This window comes from Curcuma longa, chromosome 8, assembly GCF_044706935.1.
Source record: "Curcuma longa cultivar G26 ecotype Majalengka, Jawa Barat chromosome 8, ITB_CL_G26_1.1, whole genome shotgun sequence".
NCBI lineage: Eukaryota > Viridiplantae > Streptophyta > Magnoliopsida > Zingiberales > Zingiberaceae > Curcuma > Curcuma longa.
The window spans coordinates 10,687,293-10,707,480 of record NC_133868.1 but is presented as its reverse complement, the minus strand read 5'-3'; the positions used below and the strand labels follow the sequence as shown (position 1 = coordinate 10,707,480).

Sequence of the window (20,188 nt, the reverse complement as noted above, 5' to 3'; positions counted from 1 at the left end):
AAAATAAAAAAATAAAAAATAAACTAAAAATATCATTATTTATATATATATTATTGTTTGCGTGGAAAGCATGGCTGTTAAACTATATTTGCCACGCAGGATTAGTCCTGCTGGTCAGCTCACGTGCCACAGAAGATGAACCGTTGAGATAGATGGAGATAGAGGAGCAACGGTGGCGATCGAAACTTGAGGTCTTGGAACTCTTGTATTTTTATCTCTACAAGTCATCGGGGTAGAGAGAGAGAGAGAGAGAGAAAGAGAGAAAATGGGTGGAGAAGGGAATGACGAAAGGGCAGGACTTCTCCTGGAGGAGGCGGCCGGCGACGAGGAGTCGCCGACGGCGTACTCAGCGGAGGCGATTGCTGCGGCCGCACCGAAGGACGCGTTCGGATTGGCGTACGCGGTGTACTTCATCCTGGGGGCAGGGTTCCTCCTGCCGTGGAACGCCTTCATCACCGCCGTCGACTACTTCTCCTACCTTTACCCGGACGCTCCCGTCGACCGCGTCTTCTCGGTTTCCTACATGCTCACATGCCTCCTCTTCCTCCTCCTCATCGTCGGTTGGGCCCACATGTCAAGCGCCCCGTTACGCATCAACGCCGGCCTCGCTCTCTTCGTCGTCTCTCTCCTCGTCGTCCCGATCATGGATGCCGCCTACGTCAAGGGTGTGAGGGGTCTTTATGGAGCGTACGATGTCACTGTCGGTGCCGTGGTCCTCTCCGGCATAGCCGACGCCCTCGTCCAGGGTGGAGTTATCGGATCCGCTGGAGAGCTCCCTGAGAGGTACATGCAGGCGGTCGTCGCCGGCACTGCCGCTTCTGGTATGGATTACTTCTCAAACCTAATTGCTGCTTTTTCAATAATTAGTAAAGTCACACAAAGGGAAACATGTTCCTCTTTTTTTTTCATAATCGAAAAATGGATCTACATTGATGGGATAAGCAAGTGATTGTGTATCTGGGCATCACATGGACAACTCAACTGATGTTTCTTAAAAGAACAATGGCGTAGGAATTAAGGTCAAAATGTTTTTAATAATACCCAAATGCATGAATTAAAGGAGCATCATTTTTTTTCACAGATCTGTCTAATTTAGGAATACCAATAATTTTTTGTCAACTGTTCTAATTGACACATGAACCAAACATTTGCAAATGCTTAAGCAGCATTTTTTTCCCCATTTAATTTCTTTGTGGTGATGGTCATGAAGCTAAACAGACTTTAGCAGGTGGTAAATATTGGCTGTCTATTGATTATGACTGTTGATCTACTAGTACAAACTCAACATGGGGGATTGCAAAGATGAAGATCCAACACTGCTATTGTAGTATGAGTTGATGAATAAAGCACCAATGGGCTTTGAGGTTGTGACGTTTGAAATTAGTGACACATGGAGAAATCGCCTTGACATCAAGGCAACAATGTGTGGAGACCATAGTCGTAGAAGGGATGCTAGAAGAAGCTGCAAGTAGAAGCCTCATTGAGGATGATGATCATTGATGCCACGATGAGTGAAAGAAGTGACACTGTTAGATAGGATGACTTGTGATGAAACCTTGTTGGTAGTTAGAAGCTACATTGTATAAACAAATCATGCGAGGGCTGCATTGCCCAGAGCTTTAGTACCTTGTGAAAATCAGTGAAAAATATCTAGACACCAGGTCAACTCACCTAGTCTTAAGTATATTAGACCAGAGAAAATTTACAGACAAGGAATATTTTTACAAGTTGGTCAGCGACAATACCTTTATCTGACGCTGAACCAACATTAAGGTCAGTCCTTTAATTTCTGGTAGATATACTAGAGCACAATGCCTTAGTCTTTTGCTTTTCTGGAAATGTTTGGTGGACCACCATATGAATGCTAAAGAAATGGGCTTAGGTTTTATCCCATCACGCCAAGACATGTAAGGACCACTCTTTTAATAAAAACCATGCAAATAGAAGAAAGCATAGATAAATGTTAAGCTGGGAAAGAAGACAGCTTGCTTCTAGTTGTCTAAGCTACAGCAGTAATAATTAACCAACAGATTGGAAATCAGACAAGTTTTACAAAGAGACAAAGTATGACTCTGGCAAATTCACTAGCTCTAGGTTCGACTGGGAAACATTAATGTAATATCGTATTCTCATATTGTTTGGACATGTATATATTGTTATGGCTGAAATCTTTGCCTTCTAGAAGTTGAGTAAATACACAATTTTATCTGCATATGCTATTTATTCTTTGGATATTTTTCTTGATCTTGACATTCTTAACTAAGATTACAACTTACAATGCCATGGATACACAGGGGTACTTGTTTCTTCTATGAGAGTATTTACCAAATCCATTTATCCTCAAGATGCTCATGGCTTGAGACAAAGTGCCAATTTATACTTCATCGTGAGTGTTGTGATGATGGTCATCTGCATCGCTTGTTACAATATAGCCGACAGGCTTCCGGTTGTTCGGTACTACAAAGGCATCAAACAACAAGCTATGAAAAAAGAGAAGACCGAGAAAGGCCCCATGAGTGGATCTGTATGGAGATCAACACTGTGGCACATTGTTGGAAGGATCAAATGGTCTGGTTTTGGGATCATGCTCATATATCTCGTCACCCTATCAATTTTCCCTGGATATATTACAGAAGACGTCCATTCTGAGACCCTGAAAGACTGGTACCCAATTATTCTCATCGCCGGATACAATGTGTTCGATTTGGTCGGGAAATCCCTGACCGCAGTCTACCTTCTCGAGAATGAAAATGTTGCAGTTGTTTCCTGCATCGTGAGGCTTCTGTTCTACCCGCTGTTCCTGGGTTGCTTACATGGCCCGAAATTCTTCCGCACCGAAGTTCCAGTGACAATCTTGACATGTCTTTTAGGTCTTACAAATGGGTACTTGACCTCTGTGTTGATGATACTAGCACCAAAATCTGTGCCAATACAGCATTCAGAGACCGCAGGAATTGTGATTGTGTTGTTCTTAGTAATTGGCCTGGCTTGTGGTTCAATTGTTTCATGGTTTTGGATCATTTAAGGTGCCCTTGTGCTCCTGTAAAATTCCCCTCATCTTCTCCTTGTTTGACAAAGATTAAGCTTTATTGTAAAGTTGTCAAAAATAGAACAATGATGTTTAAGATGACATTACTGTTGGTATTTAATCTCTTGGTTGTGGTACACTTTGAATTATTTCATGATAAAAAGAAAACAATGATGTTTTCTGTCTGACAAGCAGACTTATGGTTTTTATGCCTTTTGTTGATTTACCTAAGTTATTTTGAGTATAATTAACTTTAGAAGGATATAAATTGAAACTAAGATGTTACTTTTAGTTACCATTGTAATGAAGTAACAGATGCATAATAAACTAATCTTGTTAATATTTTTGATAAAATAATAAAATCCTAAAATTTTAGAAAGTATTTTAATGATATAAGCTAAACTTTTTCTCCTTTCTTTTAGATCTTCTTTACTTATTGAAGTTGAAGAATAAGAAAAATGAACTTTTGAAAAAAGGAAAAATTTAAACATTAGTTGCAAGTCTTAAAGAAAATTTTAATTAAAAAATGATGCATGTTATACTTATTTAAGACCCTGACTTTGATTTTTTAATAATTATTTAAGATCCTGATTTTTTTGAATTGTATAATATATTTAAATACAATTTTCTTTATCAAAATTTAAAAAATTAAAATTGGAAAAAATGGTAACTTATTGTTATTTAGAAAATTATGTAATATATTTTAAAACTTAACTATGTTTTATTCAAAACTTGGTATATCAAATATAACTTTCATTAATGACTCTTTTAAAACAAAACTTTAAATAATGACTCTTTTAAAATGTTATTAGAGTCAAATATTAGAATAGTTTTTCAGATGATTGTAAACATTCAACATATTTTGGCATTAAATATTGATAAAAACATAATGGGGTATATATACTATTTTTCATGCATTTAGTATTTTTTATCCCCATCTGTTTAAACCTATTTGATAAGATAATTAAGTTAAGTTAAGTTAAAGTTAATCAAGTCATAAAAATTATTGTTAAAGTTTGGCTTTTTTTAATCTTTTTTTCTTTAGCTCAGCATGATTCAAGCTTAGCTTAGCTTAAGTTCGGTTAATTTAGATGTTATTAAATTTTTAATTTGAATTTATTTGATTATTTAAAAAGTTTATATTTTAAAACTTATTTAGTTAATTAGGGAGTATAAAATTACAAAGTGATTTGTTTGTTTTAATTTTTTTGAATTTATTTATAAATTTAATAAAAAAAATTATTGATGAATTTGATTCTGAAGTTTTATATATGAAATTATTCATAAATAATTTATAATTTTTATTTATAAATATTAATAAATTGAACACATCTATATATATTATTTAATAAATAATTCAAATTTATACACTTAATTGACCAACAAATATAAACAAACTCTTGTCAAGTTTGCTCGGAAACTTTAATTCAATTATAGATCTATTTATGAAAGTTTTAACCAAAAGATAGTTAAATGCTAAAATACTTCTTTTTTAATTTTAAAAATCAAATTAGAGATTTTAAGTAACAATAAATTCTATCACTTTTCTTAAAATTTATCTTTTAATTATTTTATATTAATTAAAATCTAATTATATCATATATATTTTTTAACATAATAGTTATGTTATATGTCGTAAATAATTATAACATACATTATTCTTTACAATTATTATTTTTAAAAATTTTTTCTTGTTTAAAATACATATCAATATAAATTAAAATAATATAATTATGTTTATAAATTTGACAAAATATTAAAATTTATCATTCAAGGTGTGTTTTTTATTCCTCTTTATTTTTTTTCTTCATATTATTCTCATGAATATAATAAAGTGATAAAATATTTAAAAGAATAATAAAATAATCAAGTTTAAATTTTAAATGACATTTGAACTTTGGTATAGATTTGATGGCAAGAAATGAAGGGCACATCCAGACAAGCTAAGTAGATGGGTAGGTGACTGGGACAGTGGCGTGGTTGGTAGGTAGGAAGGGAGGGAGATCACACTCAGACCTAAGAGTTCGATCACCAACATCCTCCTCCTCTCTCTCTCCGCTCACCGCTGGAGATCTCGATCCGTTGATGCATTTGATGATCTCGATCCGGAGAAATCTAATTCGATTTCATAGAAATATTTCATCGGTCAGTAAGATAAAATTAATATTTTATATGAGAAAACTTATTTGTAGTGCCGTTGTAATTGAGGTTCAAATCTTAAATGCTTGACATATTAGTTGACTTAGAGATTAATTAATTTATCTACAATGGATACTCTAATAAGGTGTTGGTGTTAAACACCATTGTAGAGGGGTCCAATTGAACACGTTCAAATAATTGAACACGTTTAATTAAAAGTGAGGTGGATCAGCCAGGAGGCTGGCCCACTTCACGTGTTTTTTTTTATTTTTTAATTATATTTATTAAAACAGTTAGTTTTATTAAAATAACTATTTTAAAATTGAATAAAAATTTTAATATTATTTTTTTAAAATAGTAAATTATTATTTTAAAAATAAGATTAATAATAATAATAATAATAATATTTTTAAAATATATTTATTTAATATGATATAATTTTAAAATGATTGAGTGGACGGTGAAAACCATAAATAATGAGTATTAATGTTAAAAGGAATATGAGTGAAAGAGATATGTTTTTATAACGAGTATCTGACAGTAAACTCTATGTTTTTTAATGAGGTGGAGGATGTTATAATGGGAGTGGGTTGTGAATGATCTTGTCATTAAACAGAACAATTAAAGGACTGAGTATTCGATTAAAATCAAACTGTACCAAATTAATTAAAACTGAATAAATTAAATTTTTTTTAACTAATCAAATCGATCAAATTTTTAAATAAAAATTAAACAAATAGAATCTATAAAATATCTATTGATTCAATTGAAAATTAAAATAATAATTTTTTTAGTATTATAGGAGATTTACTGATTAATTAAGTATTTATAGATTTACTTTCTTAGAAATTTATTTATTATTTTAATTTATTCGATTTAATCAAATAAAAAATTTTAAAATTAAAATTTAAGCGATATAATTATTTTTTAAAAAAATTAAAATATTAAAATAATCAAATTAAAATTTTAAATTCGATTAGGATTTAATTAAATTTTACTTATCCCTAACCGTCAATAAGGCAACTTTACGAAAGCATAAATTGAAGATTATAAATAGAAATGTAGAGGAAATTCAAATTACAATAAGAAAGTCATGATTCTCTTCTGTAAAGGTGGAATCTATCACCTAATAACCCCACACGATCGGTTCCATCATCATTTATGAGAAGATAAATCGAAAAACTTTAAAGTCGCATACAACGTATATTTATTTGTATATATTGCTTTATTTACTTCTTTATAAATGATTTTGTATTTGTATTTTTAAAAGATAAATATAATTAAAAAAATATATAGTAAAATATTTTTTTTCCTATGAGTTACGGTTAGGGTTCCAATCTGCTGTATATAACTTCCTCGTCGTCGGTCGATTAGGTTTTGTCGGCGGCGGCAGAACGGCGGCGGAAGTGAACCCCTCGAAGAGGGAGAAGCGACTCGATTGCAATGGGTAAGCTTTCGATCTCTGTTAATTTGCAACTTTCTCTCTTGATCCCTTCGAAGGGTAGTCGTTCAATATCTATTGCTTGTTTGGTGATAGCGAGGATCAAGGTCCACGAACTCCGAGGGAAGTCCAAGACGGAACTCCAGACCCAATTGAAGGACCTTAAGAATGAGCTCTCACTTCTCCGCGTTGCTAAGGTCACCGGCGGCGCGCCCAACAAGCTCTCGAAGATGTCAGTCATACGTTGCTAGACTTTTTATTTTTTATTTTTTAAAATTGCACTTTTGCATTGGATAATTGTGATTACCCTCTGAAAGTTTGGATCTGTGATTGAGTTGGCAGAAAGGTGGTTAGGCTGTCGATCGCTCGCGTGCTTACTGTCATTTCCCAGAAGCAGAAAGCGGCGTTGAGGGAGGCCTACAAGAATAAGAAGCTCCTCCCGTTGGATCTCCGCCCCAAGAAGACACGAGCCATCCGCCGCCGTCTCACCAAGCATCAGGTAACTTCTTTCTGTTATTTATCCAACACATTCATATAGCTTGACTCTTCATACTATGTCTGTTGTTGGTGCTAGGATTTTGTCGTGTTAAGATTTTCATCTTATTTGTTATCTATTCTGGTTGAAAATAGCACTGTATTTAACGATAATAACCATGATTAGAAAGAAGCATCATTTTTATTTGCATTGAACATTAATTAGTGTCGAGGATCTACGTTCACTCCACAATCGGTGGATTGAATGTCATATCCTTTATTGACATCATCTATACTTGCCTGAAGCAGAGATGTAGATTTTTTATGTTTTCAGAGAACAGTAGTGATCACTTATGAAATGTGAAAGAAAGAGAGATATAAAGAGCTCAGGTTTTGAAAATAAGGCTATCCTGGTTTGCATGTGTATTCTTATGCTGTGCTTACTTGGATGGAAGAGAGGACCAAAAATGAAAGAAATTATGTTGTTTACTCAGAAGGGGATAGAGAAGAGGAAGGAAATTGTTTTCATCCATTTTCTCTATTTTATTTCTGTCCAAATCTAGTAGCAATGGACTGAAATGAATTGTGAATTATTTACTAGTTATATTCACTTCACTTTCACCATTTTAACTTTCTATTTCCTCTCCTCCAACTAAATCCAACATCATGGTGCATTTTGATGTTCAATGTGATTATATAAAATCGAATTGATTGGAGTATTAGCATAGAAGTATATCAGTTGGTTAAAGGTATAAATCCTGATATTTTATGAGTTGTTGCTTGTTGAATTACAACTGTGATTGCTATTTGAAGCCATCATGAAATGTGCTGTGGCCAAACATTCCCATTAATTGTGAAGATTCATGCATCAAGGTACGAGAACAAGAGAGACATTGGCAAGATGTCTAAGGAAGTAAATATTGTCACTATCATTTTCAAGAGGCTAACAAATATTGTAGTTGTAATTTGAGTCAAGCATACGCAAATCATGGTTTTCTTGTTGAATTTAACTAGACTTGTTTTCCATGATATTGCAATTATTTTCCCCCCCTTAAAAATTTATTGATGTTCTGTTGCAACAAACGCAGGAATCTTTGAAGACTGAACGTGAGAAGAAAAGAGCGATGTACTTCCCAAAGAGAAAGTATGCCCTTTTAGCAAATTAGTATCTTATGCTCCTGCTCTACCATTGAAGATATTGTTATGTGCTTTTGAAGTTGGTTATCGACTTTAAAATTTATGATTAGGTCTCAGTGCTTGAGCTATGCATCATTAAAATTTTGTTATTTGTTGTTCTTGAGTTTGTGTTTCAAACTTTGAACTACCTTTAATTTATAAATTATTAAAGGACATATTTTCCTTTGTTGTCACTCTAAAATTCTTCATGTATTTGTCTAGATATTCTTTTTGTAAAACTATTTTGATGACATTTTGATCTCTTAAGGCCTAGAGAAAATTTAGCATTCCTAATAAAGATAATTTATAAACTTTAACAATCTGTTCTTAAGAGAATTACTAGAAGATTACCTTGAACTTTTCAAATTTGAGTAAATGAACTCAACTAGATTCAACTGCATAGCTACAAACACAAAAGATGTAGAACTGATAGATGTGTTCAAACTTATTTAATTTTAGCAAATGAACTCGAACAGAGTGTGTTGAGATCAACTTAACTAGATAGATCATAGTGGTGTGAGTGGAGGTGAAGGCCAAAATTGAGCACTTTTGACCTTAGAGATATTGCGTAGAACTTCAAGCGGTGTGAGCATTCCAACCACAGTCACTTTCTTTTTCGCCAAATCCACCTTAAATGATGTCACCCCTGCAAGGTTGATAGAACAACGACCCATAAAAAAATGAATAAATGAACAAATAAAATTATTTTATTCTTTCATTTGTTCATCTATTTAGTTTGTAAGAACAAATAATTAACTTTTTAATTAATAATAATAGTAATATTGCTTGCTTTTAATTCATAAAATCAAATTCTAACCTTCCATCTTGGAGATGTGCTTCCTGATCTCCCTTTCACAAGCCTTGCAGTGCAAAGACACCCTCAAGTGCACAACCTTTCAGCAACACAATTTCGATATCGGTCAATAATAATCCCAACTACAACCAAAACGAATCAAGATCATCAGTTTAACTTGTTCTTGGCAAGTAGCAGAAGAAGACGCTGTTGCTCCGGAGACAGCTCCAGATTTCAAATGAAGCAGAGCGGGAGCAGGACGATCGATTGGCCGACCGACGGCTGACCCTGCTGCCGAGCGCCGTCTCAGGACCGTGCATACTGCTGCCGACGCAGAGGATGCGCAAGAGAAGCTGAGCTGCTTCATGCTTTGGAAGAAGGTTAGCTGTTGAGAGATCATAACGCAGAGCTGTATTATATATGCTTTCTTATTCTCTAATAATTTTAAACCATAAAGAAAATTTAATGATTTTATATTTATTTTAAATTAATAATAATAATAATAATAATAATAATAATAATAATAATAATAATAATAGAGACACGGCGGCCTATGAGGAAGAGACACCTCAAACAGAACAAAAGATGTATTAACTGCCAATAAATGCTAATGAAATCATTTGATTAATTATTGCCTCAGCTGAAGTTTGTTCTTTTTGAGTCACTATTAGGGCATTAATTGTCTTACAATGACACATAGATGGTAAGTAATAAAAGGCAAAATAAGTATTCAAAAATAGAAATGGAAAGAGATGCAAGTCACAACAATATATAACTTGTAAAAAATGTATGTATTATGAAAACTCAAGATTAGTTAGATTGATATTTCATAATATAAATGAATTATTAGGTTTAAAAGTATAGCCTTGAAATATCACTATAAAATAATATATGTATAAATAAATGAATAAAAATGGGGGGAAAATCGTTTCGACCTTTTTTTTTTTTTTGGATTATTTCAAAGAGCAATGATATGCAGCATAAAAAAATACAATATGAAATCAACATGACACACTGCATGCAGTGGGTCCCACATCCATACAATGGGACCCACAGACATGTAATTGAATGTGTCATGTTGATTTCATGTTGTATTTTTTCATGTTGCATATCATTTCTTTATTTCAAATTAGCAAAACTTTTAAATATGAGCCGGGCCAGACAAGAGCAGTCCATCAACGACCTGAATAGTCATGCCTAGTCTCTTCCCAGCATTTAAAACTAGATCGCCGAGTGACATCTCTCGCTCCGAGACGGTATTAGGATTCCTATCTCACCTGGATCGCCCTTCCTGGATTAGGTTAGCTTTCTATCTATGCGTCATGTTATTCTCGATCTATTGTTCTTTGAGTGTTTTTTGGTTGACTTTGCTTGTTTGCTGCTCGCGCCGCTTGAATCTGGGGTCTATATGCTCGTTGTCAGTAAAAGGTGGAATCCACCATTCTAACGGTCCCACACGGTCGGTCCTATGATCATATGTGAGGAGGTAAATCGAGAAGTTACAGTTGACCACGACGGAAGAGGACATTGTCTAGGCTTCGTCGAGATTCGACTCTTGCTCATTTCAATAAATCTGTTCTATCGTAACCAACTCAATTATGTCCCGGAAGCAATTTAGCTTTATTAGATTACAACTTACAACTTTTGGAGGCATCTCAAGTTTAAATTTTAAATGTCATTTGAACTTTGGTATATATTTGATGGCAAGAAATGAAGGGCACATCTAGACAAGTAGGGTAGTGGCGTGGTTGGTAGGTAGGAAGGGAGGGAGGGTGGGGAAGAGGCAGTGGGTACACCAGGCTCCTTCACAATCACACTCAGACCTAAGCGTTCGATCACCAACCTCCTCCTCCTCTCTCTCTCTCCGCTCACCGCCGGAGATCTCGATCCGTTGATGCATTTGATGAGGTCGCCGGTGCCTCCTTATTCTCGGCCCGATCTGCCCCTGCCGCCTCGTGGAAGCGGCGCGTTCGCACTACCCGGCACGGACCAGGCGACGGAAGGCGGTGGCTATGGCGATGGAGAATAACGTCGCTGGAGGCCCAACTCTAACTACGTGGTGTCTCTTGATACTGTCCCTTCCTCCTTCACGCGCCCACTTAACGAGATCCTTAGGGACCTGAACAAGAGAGTGCCGGACAAGATCATCGATGCCTCCCAAAACTCGATCCCCTGGTGAGGCACTAATTTATTGCCATTATACCATCTCGAATCAATCAAGATGATGTGGATTGGTGCTTATCTACTGATGGACGGAAACTGTTCTAGGTTTAAGATTCAAACTGCAAGTGCCCAAATCTCAGTGCATGTTTTGCTTCAGCAATGCCATTATTCGATAGGACTTGAAATTTATTTACTTTTTTCCTGATGAACTGCTTTCCCATTGACATATCTGTCGAGAGGAACTTAAGTTCATGAGAAACGTTCTGCAATTTATCTCTCTAGCAGTTTGTATCTTCCTTTTTTAATCAACTATTGTAGAATCTGGATATGTGATTCTGCGTTAATTTTGTCGTTATTGATTAGGTACCACACGAACAGAATGCTGAGCTTTTATGCGCCAGGTAAAATTCAGTTCCTGTAGGATCATGAACTAGCTTGTAATTGCTTTTGTTTTTTCCTCCTTTTGTCATATAGCAAACATGAGATTTACGATTGAATTTTTAGTCATGTGATAAACATTAAGCAACTAAAGAAATCTGCTGGAAATGATTTACAATGATTCAGATTTAGCAATCTACTGATATATTTGGACTAGCCCAAACTCAAGTGATCTATTAGCAAATTAATGGGGATTTTCCCCAAAGAAATGGTGTGTTTCTCAGATTTGTTTATGTATTGTTTGAATAATTTTTGAATTATAAACCCTAAATCCTAAATCCTAAACTTGCATGTGTTCTGATCACTTTATTTCTTATTTCTTATCACACTAATTTTTTATAGGCTGCTGTTGAGAAGTACGTGATGTTATATTCTCAGACAATGGAACCGTGACAGTGGTGCATTGAGTTATCATAAGAGGATCAAACAGAGAGGTATTTGCTTCCTCAGTTGCAATCTTATTCTTATGCTTTATTCAATTAGCATAGCAAATGGTCATGAGAGAATCCTTTTTCTTACAGTTCTAGTTAACAAAAATAAACATTATGTTAAAATCAAGTAGAATGATCTGCAGAATTGTTAGAGATCCAGATGCCTGATAAACCTGAAATAACCTGGTCAACCAAAATCATGGTAGTCAAGCAACCTGTGGTTTCTTTTGCTCACATATCCATATTTTCCTGATTTGCATTGACCTTGTTCGATGGCTCTACATCGCGGAATTCTTGTTCTCTATGTTGAGAAATGTAGATAGTAAACTCTAGAGGATGAAGGGAGTAAAGTTTCTTCATGGATTTGGAAAGAAAGTCGAGAGTTTTATCCATACTTTTTATCCTCTCTCACTCTCTTCAAATGAACAACATTTCATAAATCTTTCTTCTCAGACATTTTCTGTTATCAAAGTTGGTATGAATCATCACTCTTGGAATAAATACAATTGTATGAAAAGGTTACAGCAGTGTTAACTCCTAGCAACAATAATTTTCCTCATCTGAATGGCACAAGGTTAACAAGAAGCATCTGTAAGTTGAAACGTAAGAATCAAGATGTATCTGTAACTTCTAAGAAATGATACCAAAGAAGCTTTAGCATCTGCTTGATTGCCAAATAAACAAGGTGTCACAAAGGATGATGAATGAGTCACCAGTCCAGAGTGATGTTTCTGGAAAGGAAAAGATTGTCAATATATTCAATGATTGGTCGGCTCGCATCGATGTATCTTTCCATTTCTGTCTTCACAGAATCATCTGTAAGGATTCAGTGAAATGCACAAAGGTGCTTAAGCCATGATTCAGAGTAAAAGCAGAAATTGAGAAAGTTGCTAATAAAACCTTCAGTACATCTGAGAGGCTACCATAGAATGGCACAGAAGAGAAAATAAAATAAAAAATAGTTCTTTTAAATAAAGAAAGAAAGAAAGTAATGAGGGAGGCTACTAACCAGTTTCATTCAGTCTCAGTAATAATTGATCCCTTGTTGGAAGAGCATACATCCCAGCACCAACTGCCTTTCTGATCGTCCAGGCATGAAATGGTGCGCACACTTGGCCATAAGCAGTTGAGGCAGCTTCTTTCAATGAGCAAACACTGAAAAAAATTGTGAAATTAAGACAAAAAATCATTGGACTGTTGCTGAGTTCTTTAACTGTTAAAACTGGAAGGAAATGATAAAATCTAAAGGACTGAATCCACAGAAAACAACTGAGTTCAGAATTAAATGTACTCGGAGAAGATGTTTTGAGCAAGTAATGTACTGAACAAGATGTATTATTCTCATTGGTAATGTCCAACTTTGGCAACTAGAAAGTGAGTGACAAGGAGGGTAACATACCTTGATGACAGATACTGCTCGAATAAAGCTTTGACGAGATCAAGACCTAGCCTGACTCTGCGAAGGTTACGGGAATGGCTACCTTGCTTTCTAACGGAATCATTTTCAATATCATGATCTAGAATACTGCTTAATGTATCATAGGTCTTTGATGCTTCTATCAAGTCATTTACCTGAGAAAATCAACATGAACAAGGAGTTAGTATCTTAATTTCTGATCTCTATTTCCAATTTTACTGATTCCGTCAAGAGGGCAGAGATCAAACTATGCTTTCAGGATTGTTTAGGTCAAATTATGGAATTCAATAAGAAAAACTTATGCAGAAGAATCTCTTGTTTATCTCCAGAAATCTTAACCTACAAGAAACGATAACCTTGGAAGCGTACTCCAATTCGGCAAACTTGAAGGCGAGGCCGAGGCAGCCGAAGAGGACGGTGACGAGGGAGCAGGCGTTGGAGAAGGGAGCGAGGCGGAGATCGCCGCTACCATCGCTATCGCAGTCGATCATCCGTGATATACCCTCAAAGGCGGACGCCACGACGGCGAGCGGCCTCGCGGGGGCAGCTGCCCCATCCGCCGCGAGATCCGAGGGCGGTTCCTCCCCCATGATTAGCAATCAATCAGATGCCAAATAAACTACTGTCGGCCATGGTCAAACGAGCATCGCGAAATCAACGAAGAGGGAGGGTCCTTGTGCAGTTGTTCTTGGAAGGCGAGGGAGGGAGGGAAAAGGGCGGTGAAGGAGGAGGAGAGAAGAAGAAGGGCAGAATATTCGGGACGCCTAAAAGGCATCGGAGGAGCTGAACTGAAATCCGCGGGAAGCGGATGCCCTTGTGTTGTAAAGAAATAGACATAATAAATAAATAAATATATATAAATTTATCCCTTCTCGGGATTTAATAATATATTGTTTCGTGAAATGCTTGTACTACTTGCATAGCTATCGTGTACTAATTACTTGACTAAGCAAATTTAATCCAATTGCTTAACCAAATTATTTTATTGCGCTAAAGATATTTGGCCAAATTCTTTTACAATCAAATAATTAAGATTAAACGACACCCAATTTTAAAAAAGAAGACCAAAAAAGCCAATCAAATTACTATCGAAAACATGATTCCATAGCATCAAAGACAAGCAAATTATCTGCTATTTGTATCCATTGGTAGCAAAAGATAAAACAGTCATTTTGACGGTCCCTTCAGGGCGATCCCACACTTCTAAGGAGATAAATCATAAAAATTTCATCCAATAACAATAGCACCTATAGAGGTGAGGCAATGAATGAGGTATTTTGCATCTCTTGAAAATTGATCCCAAACCCATCCGTGGGGACTATTTATTGTTTGTATCCATAAACTGTATCGAGATGGTTTGCCACCTACTATAAAAAAAAATTCTAGTAGAAAAAAAATTATGCTAATTAGTGTTCCTGCAAATCTCACTGTCCTACGGCAAGTCTTTTTCGAAAATTGATTTTCATAAAAGAAAGAAATCATTATTCAACAATGGAAAAAATTATTAGGGATTACCATTCCATGAGTAACTCAGATGTGACAAATTAATTTAATATTTTTAAAAAACATTTAGAATTTTAAGATTCTCACGTAAAAAATTAAAAATTAAAAAAATTAAAACAATAAACACTCATGAATCACCTATAGACGGTGAGTAGGATACCCGGACTCATCATACGTAGTTACCATAAAATTTTCAAAATCAATTTTAGATGAATGAAAAACTAATGTTCAATAACAGCTACTGGTAGGGATTAGGGAAACCACACACAAGTGACTGGTTTAATCCGAGCCAATAACTGTTATCTAATTATGACCTAATTAGTGTCCAAACTTCATATTATCTGAATGCTGATGATTTTATTCACCAACATCATATTCATTTATGATGCTAGTAGCCCATGCTAAGCCCGTGACATCTCCGTCCTGTTAAGCTATAGATGAGCTTTCTCATACATACAGGGATGCCGGCAGATGTACAAAATTGACTGCATTGACATGATTAATGTGGTATACAGTGTGGCATACATCGACGAAAAAGGACTCTGGTAAGCCACAGGCGGGTTTGTGATCTCATCTTCTTGCAAGGGACATAAATTAGTGAAAGAACATAGTATTGGTTCGCCAATATAATCCATAGAGCATAAAGGACCAGTCCTCTCACTCTTCCCCCTGTACAAGACTCTCAGAAGACATCATGGCTAGTTGGAGATATTACCAATCAAAGTGAATATCTGCAATTTTCCACCGTAGATGCAGTTCTCATCTGACGACACTCTCATTAGCAAAGCCCCATACGGAATCAAAAAGATTCTTTGCTACACTGAAATTGTAGGCAGGCATTGCAACAACGGCCCACATGATGAAAGGCACCATCCCGCAGTTGACTTCGGCCTGTAACTCTAGAAAAGAAAAAAGAACTGGAATCAGCAGGAGAAATAATAAGAAAATGTTTATAAAGTCCTTTTCACTTACATTTACAAGATGTACATGAGATATGAAGTTTTTTCTTTCAGAAAAGATGTTTAAATCATAAAGCATTCAAAAGGAATCCAACTTAAGTTTCAGGTTTAGTCCGCAGATCATCCTTGAAACCCTTGCTGAGAATATCATAGTTGATTGATGCAAGCTGTGACAGATTCTAATCACCAAAGAAGGGATATCAGAATCAGGTTAACATAAATGCAAAGTTCAAAAGGCATATCTATGTTACTTCAGCAACAATTTTTTGCAAAGTATAAAAAAGTTGATTATTCTATCAGCCTCCCAAAAACATAATTAATTTTGCAAGCGAAGTTTAAAACCAGATTTACATAGATAATGTTTTAAAATGATGAATTAAGTGAATTAAAAGTGATTTGAAAATTTTGAATATTACTGGAGAATCAAGGTGCAGCCTTGTACAGAATTTAATGAAATGATAAGATCTATTAGTCTTCCCTGTAGACAGCATTGATACGGTATACCTTAATTTTCTTATGAAAAATGTCTCGACTCCTGACAGTAATAAACACAACCAAGATTCCTACTATAACATTGCTCTTGTCCTCACCTTGTTCTGACAAGATAACACTGATTGATTATTGACATGTTGTCAGCCAACTTATATTGGCCTTTTAAGTTGCAAAGTAACTGTCATTTTTGTTGCAACAAATTTTGGCAATAAAAGAGCTTGTACATTGTGGAAATTTTCTGATGATTTTGGAGAAATAAAACATTTTAGTTTTAAAACCACGATGGTATATAAATAACAGAAAAAGTCACTGTAATGTTGCTATAGAGCCTCACAGCAGTATTAAGTCCTGTGACCAACTATGACAAGATGAATGTCAGTTAGAGGAAATAGTTGTGATCATGTCAATAAAAGTGGAGGGATGTAGTTGGGTAACAAATATTTGGTGCATGTCAAAATCAGGCATTTGGTGATATATTCAAGTGTCATTGTGATCCTGTCAATAGAAGTGAAGGGATGTAGCTGGGTAACAAATATTTGGTGCATGTGAAAAATCAGGCATTTGGTGATATATTCAAGAGCATGGAATCCAAACCTATTGATCTGGAGCTAATCCTCAGTCCATGTCATGTGAATGGAATGAGGATTAGTTCCAGATCTAGACCTGGTTTTTTCAAAGCAGCTTTGCATGATTTCATCACATTTGCAATTGGGATCAATCCAGTCAGATGGGATAGGCAAAACTTCATCAGCTAAACAGATGGCAAAAACAATGGGCCAAGAAGACACCACAATATGTATTTTGGCCAAGCAATACATGAGAATTATAGAGTCCGAGGCTTTCATAAAACTGCCTCTCAACTAACTACATGTATTTTGGCCAGCAATACATGAGAATTATAGAGTCTGAGACTTATCATAACTGCCTCTCAACTATGCAGGTCATCTATAAAATCCTGATTCCACTACAAGAAATGTGAATTTTCTTTTTCAACCAACCATGACAAAATTCAGTACCTGACATAATTATACTTAAGATGTCTAATTAAAACAAAATACCTACACCGTAGGTTCTATTAAATAAGATACATGAAACAATTTTTGTGATTTATACATGCCAGGTTGTAATTTTCCATCTCCAACCATGTTCAGAAAAGGTGAAAAATAACAATATGTAAAGGATAAACTTAAGTAAAAGCCCAGGTAGATCAGTGGGCCTGACTGTATTGTAGAGATATGTAATATGATGTCCAATACGGTATCAATAGCACGAATATGTCCTGGGATCCCACAAAGGATATACATGTAGCCCAATGTTCTCAAATTGAAACTACAATTGTTCAATTGGTTGAAGTCATTGAACCAGTTAACCCATAAAATGATTATTTAAATTTTTAGAAGAATCAAATATTTATATAAATTCTGTAAAAATATTAAAATTAAAATAAATTATTTTGCAATATAAAAATGAAATATAGTCAAAGATATATAAGAACATACAAATGATAACATAAGTTACAGAAAATTTATATATAAATATATTAGCATTGAATAAAAATCAATCACGTGCTAGCAGGAGGTTTGAAACTCTCAGACCACCCTTAAATGGCCACAAGCACTAGACCAAGGGAAAAGGTGTATGTATTTTAGTTTTTTTGGATTTTTTTCCAAAATGAAAATCCAGGTTTTAGAATCACTAATGTGGCCTCTCAGGAGCATATTCTATGCCCATCATGCCATTACCAGTACCTGATTAGTTTTACAATGACGGAATAATATTATTATCCCAAATCAATAAGTTGGTCAATCATTGTGTCCTAACAAACTACACAAACAAGAAAAGGCCCAATTATACATATGTACATTACTTTCCCTTGCTGATGAATCATTAATGTGCTTGCCATGTAAGTTCATGTAAAGGATTGATGCCTGCTAAAGATTACTAGGATTGACACAGAGGGTAGCTATCAGGCTGCTGGAGAAACTCTGTTAAAACCTATAGAATTCTAAATTCTATGCAAACAAACACCAAATTCAAACTTATTACCCGATGTGGTATAGCAGTGAAATGACGAGTGATGGAAAGCAGTCAATCATGGTATGGCAGTGAAATAATGAGTGATGAAAAGCAATCAATCACAAAAAGATTAACATGTTTGATTGTAGAAGCTTTACCATCTATCGTGTCAACATCCTTGAAAAATTAAAACCAACACTTGTAGGTAAAAAAACCACATCTGTGTTTATATCCTCTTTTAAAATTTACATCTTTTCAAGGTGAATGAAAGACGCATATCAAAAATTGTTTATGAAGGTCCACCATTCACATTTTTCTGGCACATCAAATATTTGGGGATTCACTAGTAAAATTTGATTCAACATTTGCACTGGAAGTTTGAATGAAAGATACATATCAAAAATTGTTTATGAAGGTCCACCATTCACATTTTTCTGGCACATCAAATATTTGGGGGGTTCACTAGTAAAATTTGATTCAACATTTGCACTGGAAGTTAATCTTAAAAGTTTATCTCCTGAATAATGCATGATAATATCATCACATTGCTACCTTGTCTCTACTGATTTCCATTATCAATACTTTGTCAAGTAACCCTGGAGAATGTTCATAGTACTTCCAAGCGACGAATTTAAAAAGAAAAAAGAAAGAAAAAGAGCGAACATGAGAAGATAGTATTTATTGATCTAAAATTACCTTGAAAGAGAAGTTACTAAATGAATAATTAACGGACGAGTTAGAATCAAACTCAGCAATTCCTCCACATTCATCACCCTGATTAAGATAATTCACAGAGGGAGAAAATATTCAGAGCAACATTATTCTACTATAAACTACAAATTTATCAAAATGGCAATACAATTGAAATTTTGATTAGGGACTAGTGAGCAAGTATGAAATTTAGGCAAATCAAAACATCAAAATTTGAGTTTTTATACCAGTTCATCATGATTGTTGCTTATACAACTACTGTTTCCACTTATACTTCCATCATCACTAGAATATTCAAATTCACTGGCTTCATATATCCGTTCATCTGAAGGATTCCAAGAATAACGACTAGTGAAATAGCTGGTATCTAGTGCATTATCGGATGAAGGAACAAATGCAGCCTGAAGAAAATTGCAGCATCAGTATATTTAAGCACATAGTAAGGCAAACAGGATAACAGTAATTGGATGACCTTCTGCCTCGCTAGTGTGTCCCAATTGATATCTTTAAAAAACATATGTTCCTTCACCTGGAAAAGTGCATACACATAAAAATTAAGATCATCAAGCACACCACATATAACTAGACAATGAAATGCACTCATTGTTAGTGGCAATGTCAAGACACTTACTTCAGATGCACCTTCAGCTCCAAGTCTTTGATGAGGATCCTCAGTCAATAATCTGAAAAATTGACAACAATCATGAATCAATTTCAGGTCCTAAATATCTACTGCAACCAAGCGTTTAAGACCAAATAAATGAACAAGACAATAGATAACCTTTATGGCAAATAAAACTCATGTTTCACAATGAAATATGCGCAACACACAATTTAGGGCTGCAGAGAAACAATAGCACATTCTTGAAAAAACTATATTCACTATAAATGAATTTTTATTTTCAATAACCAACTTTTTTTCTTATTTTGTTGAATAGCACAATTGAATAAATAAATAAAATTTATATAATATTATTAAAAGGAAAAGAATTGTATTCTTAAAAAAT

General features: G+C 34.8%; 4 protein-coding genes and 1 long non-coding RNA gene across 5 annotated transcripts; 2 read left to right on the top strand and 3 right to left on the bottom strand.

Annotated features, from left to right (window-relative positions):
• The first annotated feature begins 256 nt into the window (after positions 1–256).
• Positions 257–3,177, top strand: LOC141832813 (equilibrative nucleotide transporter 1-like). Its single transcript, XM_074720191.1, has 2 exons — positions 257–821; positions 2,295–3,177. Exons 1-2 carry the CDS (start codon positions 266–268, stop codon positions 3,023–3,025), a joined length of 1,287 nt encoding a protein of 428 aa, XP_074576292.1. The 5' UTR covers positions 257–265; the 3' UTR covers positions 3,026–3,177.
• A 3,313-nt stretch (positions 3,178–6,490) lies between these two features.
• LOC141833424 (large ribosomal subunit protein uL29w-like) lies at positions 6,491–8,452 on the top strand. The gene is made up of 4 exons (XM_074720859.1): positions 6,491–6,614; positions 6,705–6,840; positions 6,951–7,107; positions 8,171–8,452. Exons 1-4 carry the CDS (start codon positions 6,611–6,613, stop codon positions 8,246–8,248), a joined length of 375 nt encoding a protein of 124 aa, XP_074576960.1. The 5' UTR covers positions 6,491–6,610; the 3' UTR covers positions 8,249–8,452.
• A 192-nt stretch (positions 8,453–8,644) lies between these two features.
• On the bottom strand, positions 8,645–9,425 carry LOC141832826 (uncharacterized). The gene is made up of 3 exons (XR_012602153.1): positions 9,230–9,425; positions 9,076–9,151; positions 8,645–8,904 (listed from the first exon to the last, which is right to left on the bottom strand). It is a non-coding gene; the product is annotated as an uncharacterized LOC141832826 (long non-coding RNA).
• Positions 9,426–12,575: 3,150 nt separating this feature from the next.
• Positions 12,576–14,195, bottom strand: LOC141833785 (ACD11 homolog protein-like). The gene is made up of 4 exons (XM_074721282.1): positions 13,857–14,195; positions 13,483–13,655; positions 13,093–13,238; positions 12,576–12,899 (listed from the first exon to the last, which is right to left on the bottom strand). The coding sequence occupies exons 1-4, from the start codon at positions 14,088–14,090 to the stop codon at positions 12,793–12,795; spliced, it is 660 nt and encodes a 219-aa protein (XP_074577383.1). The 5' UTR covers positions 14,091–14,195; the 3' UTR covers positions 12,576–12,792.
• Positions 14,196–15,475: 1,280 nt separating this feature from the next.
• Positions 15,476–19,884, bottom strand: LOC141834134 (putative serine/threonine protein kinase IREH1). Its single transcript, XM_074721585.1, has 6 exons — positions 19,813–19,884; positions 19,654–19,710; positions 19,409–19,582; positions 19,167–19,244; positions 15,976–16,141; positions 15,476–15,902 (listed from the first exon to the last, which is right to left on the bottom strand). The coding sequence occupies exons 2-5, from the start codon at positions 19,696–19,698 to the stop codon at positions 16,058–16,060; spliced, it is 381 nt and encodes a 126-aa protein (XP_074577686.1). The 5' UTR covers positions 19,699–19,710; positions 19,813–19,884; the 3' UTR covers positions 15,476–15,902; positions 15,976–16,057.
• Positions 19,885–20,188: the final 304 nt, after the last annotated feature.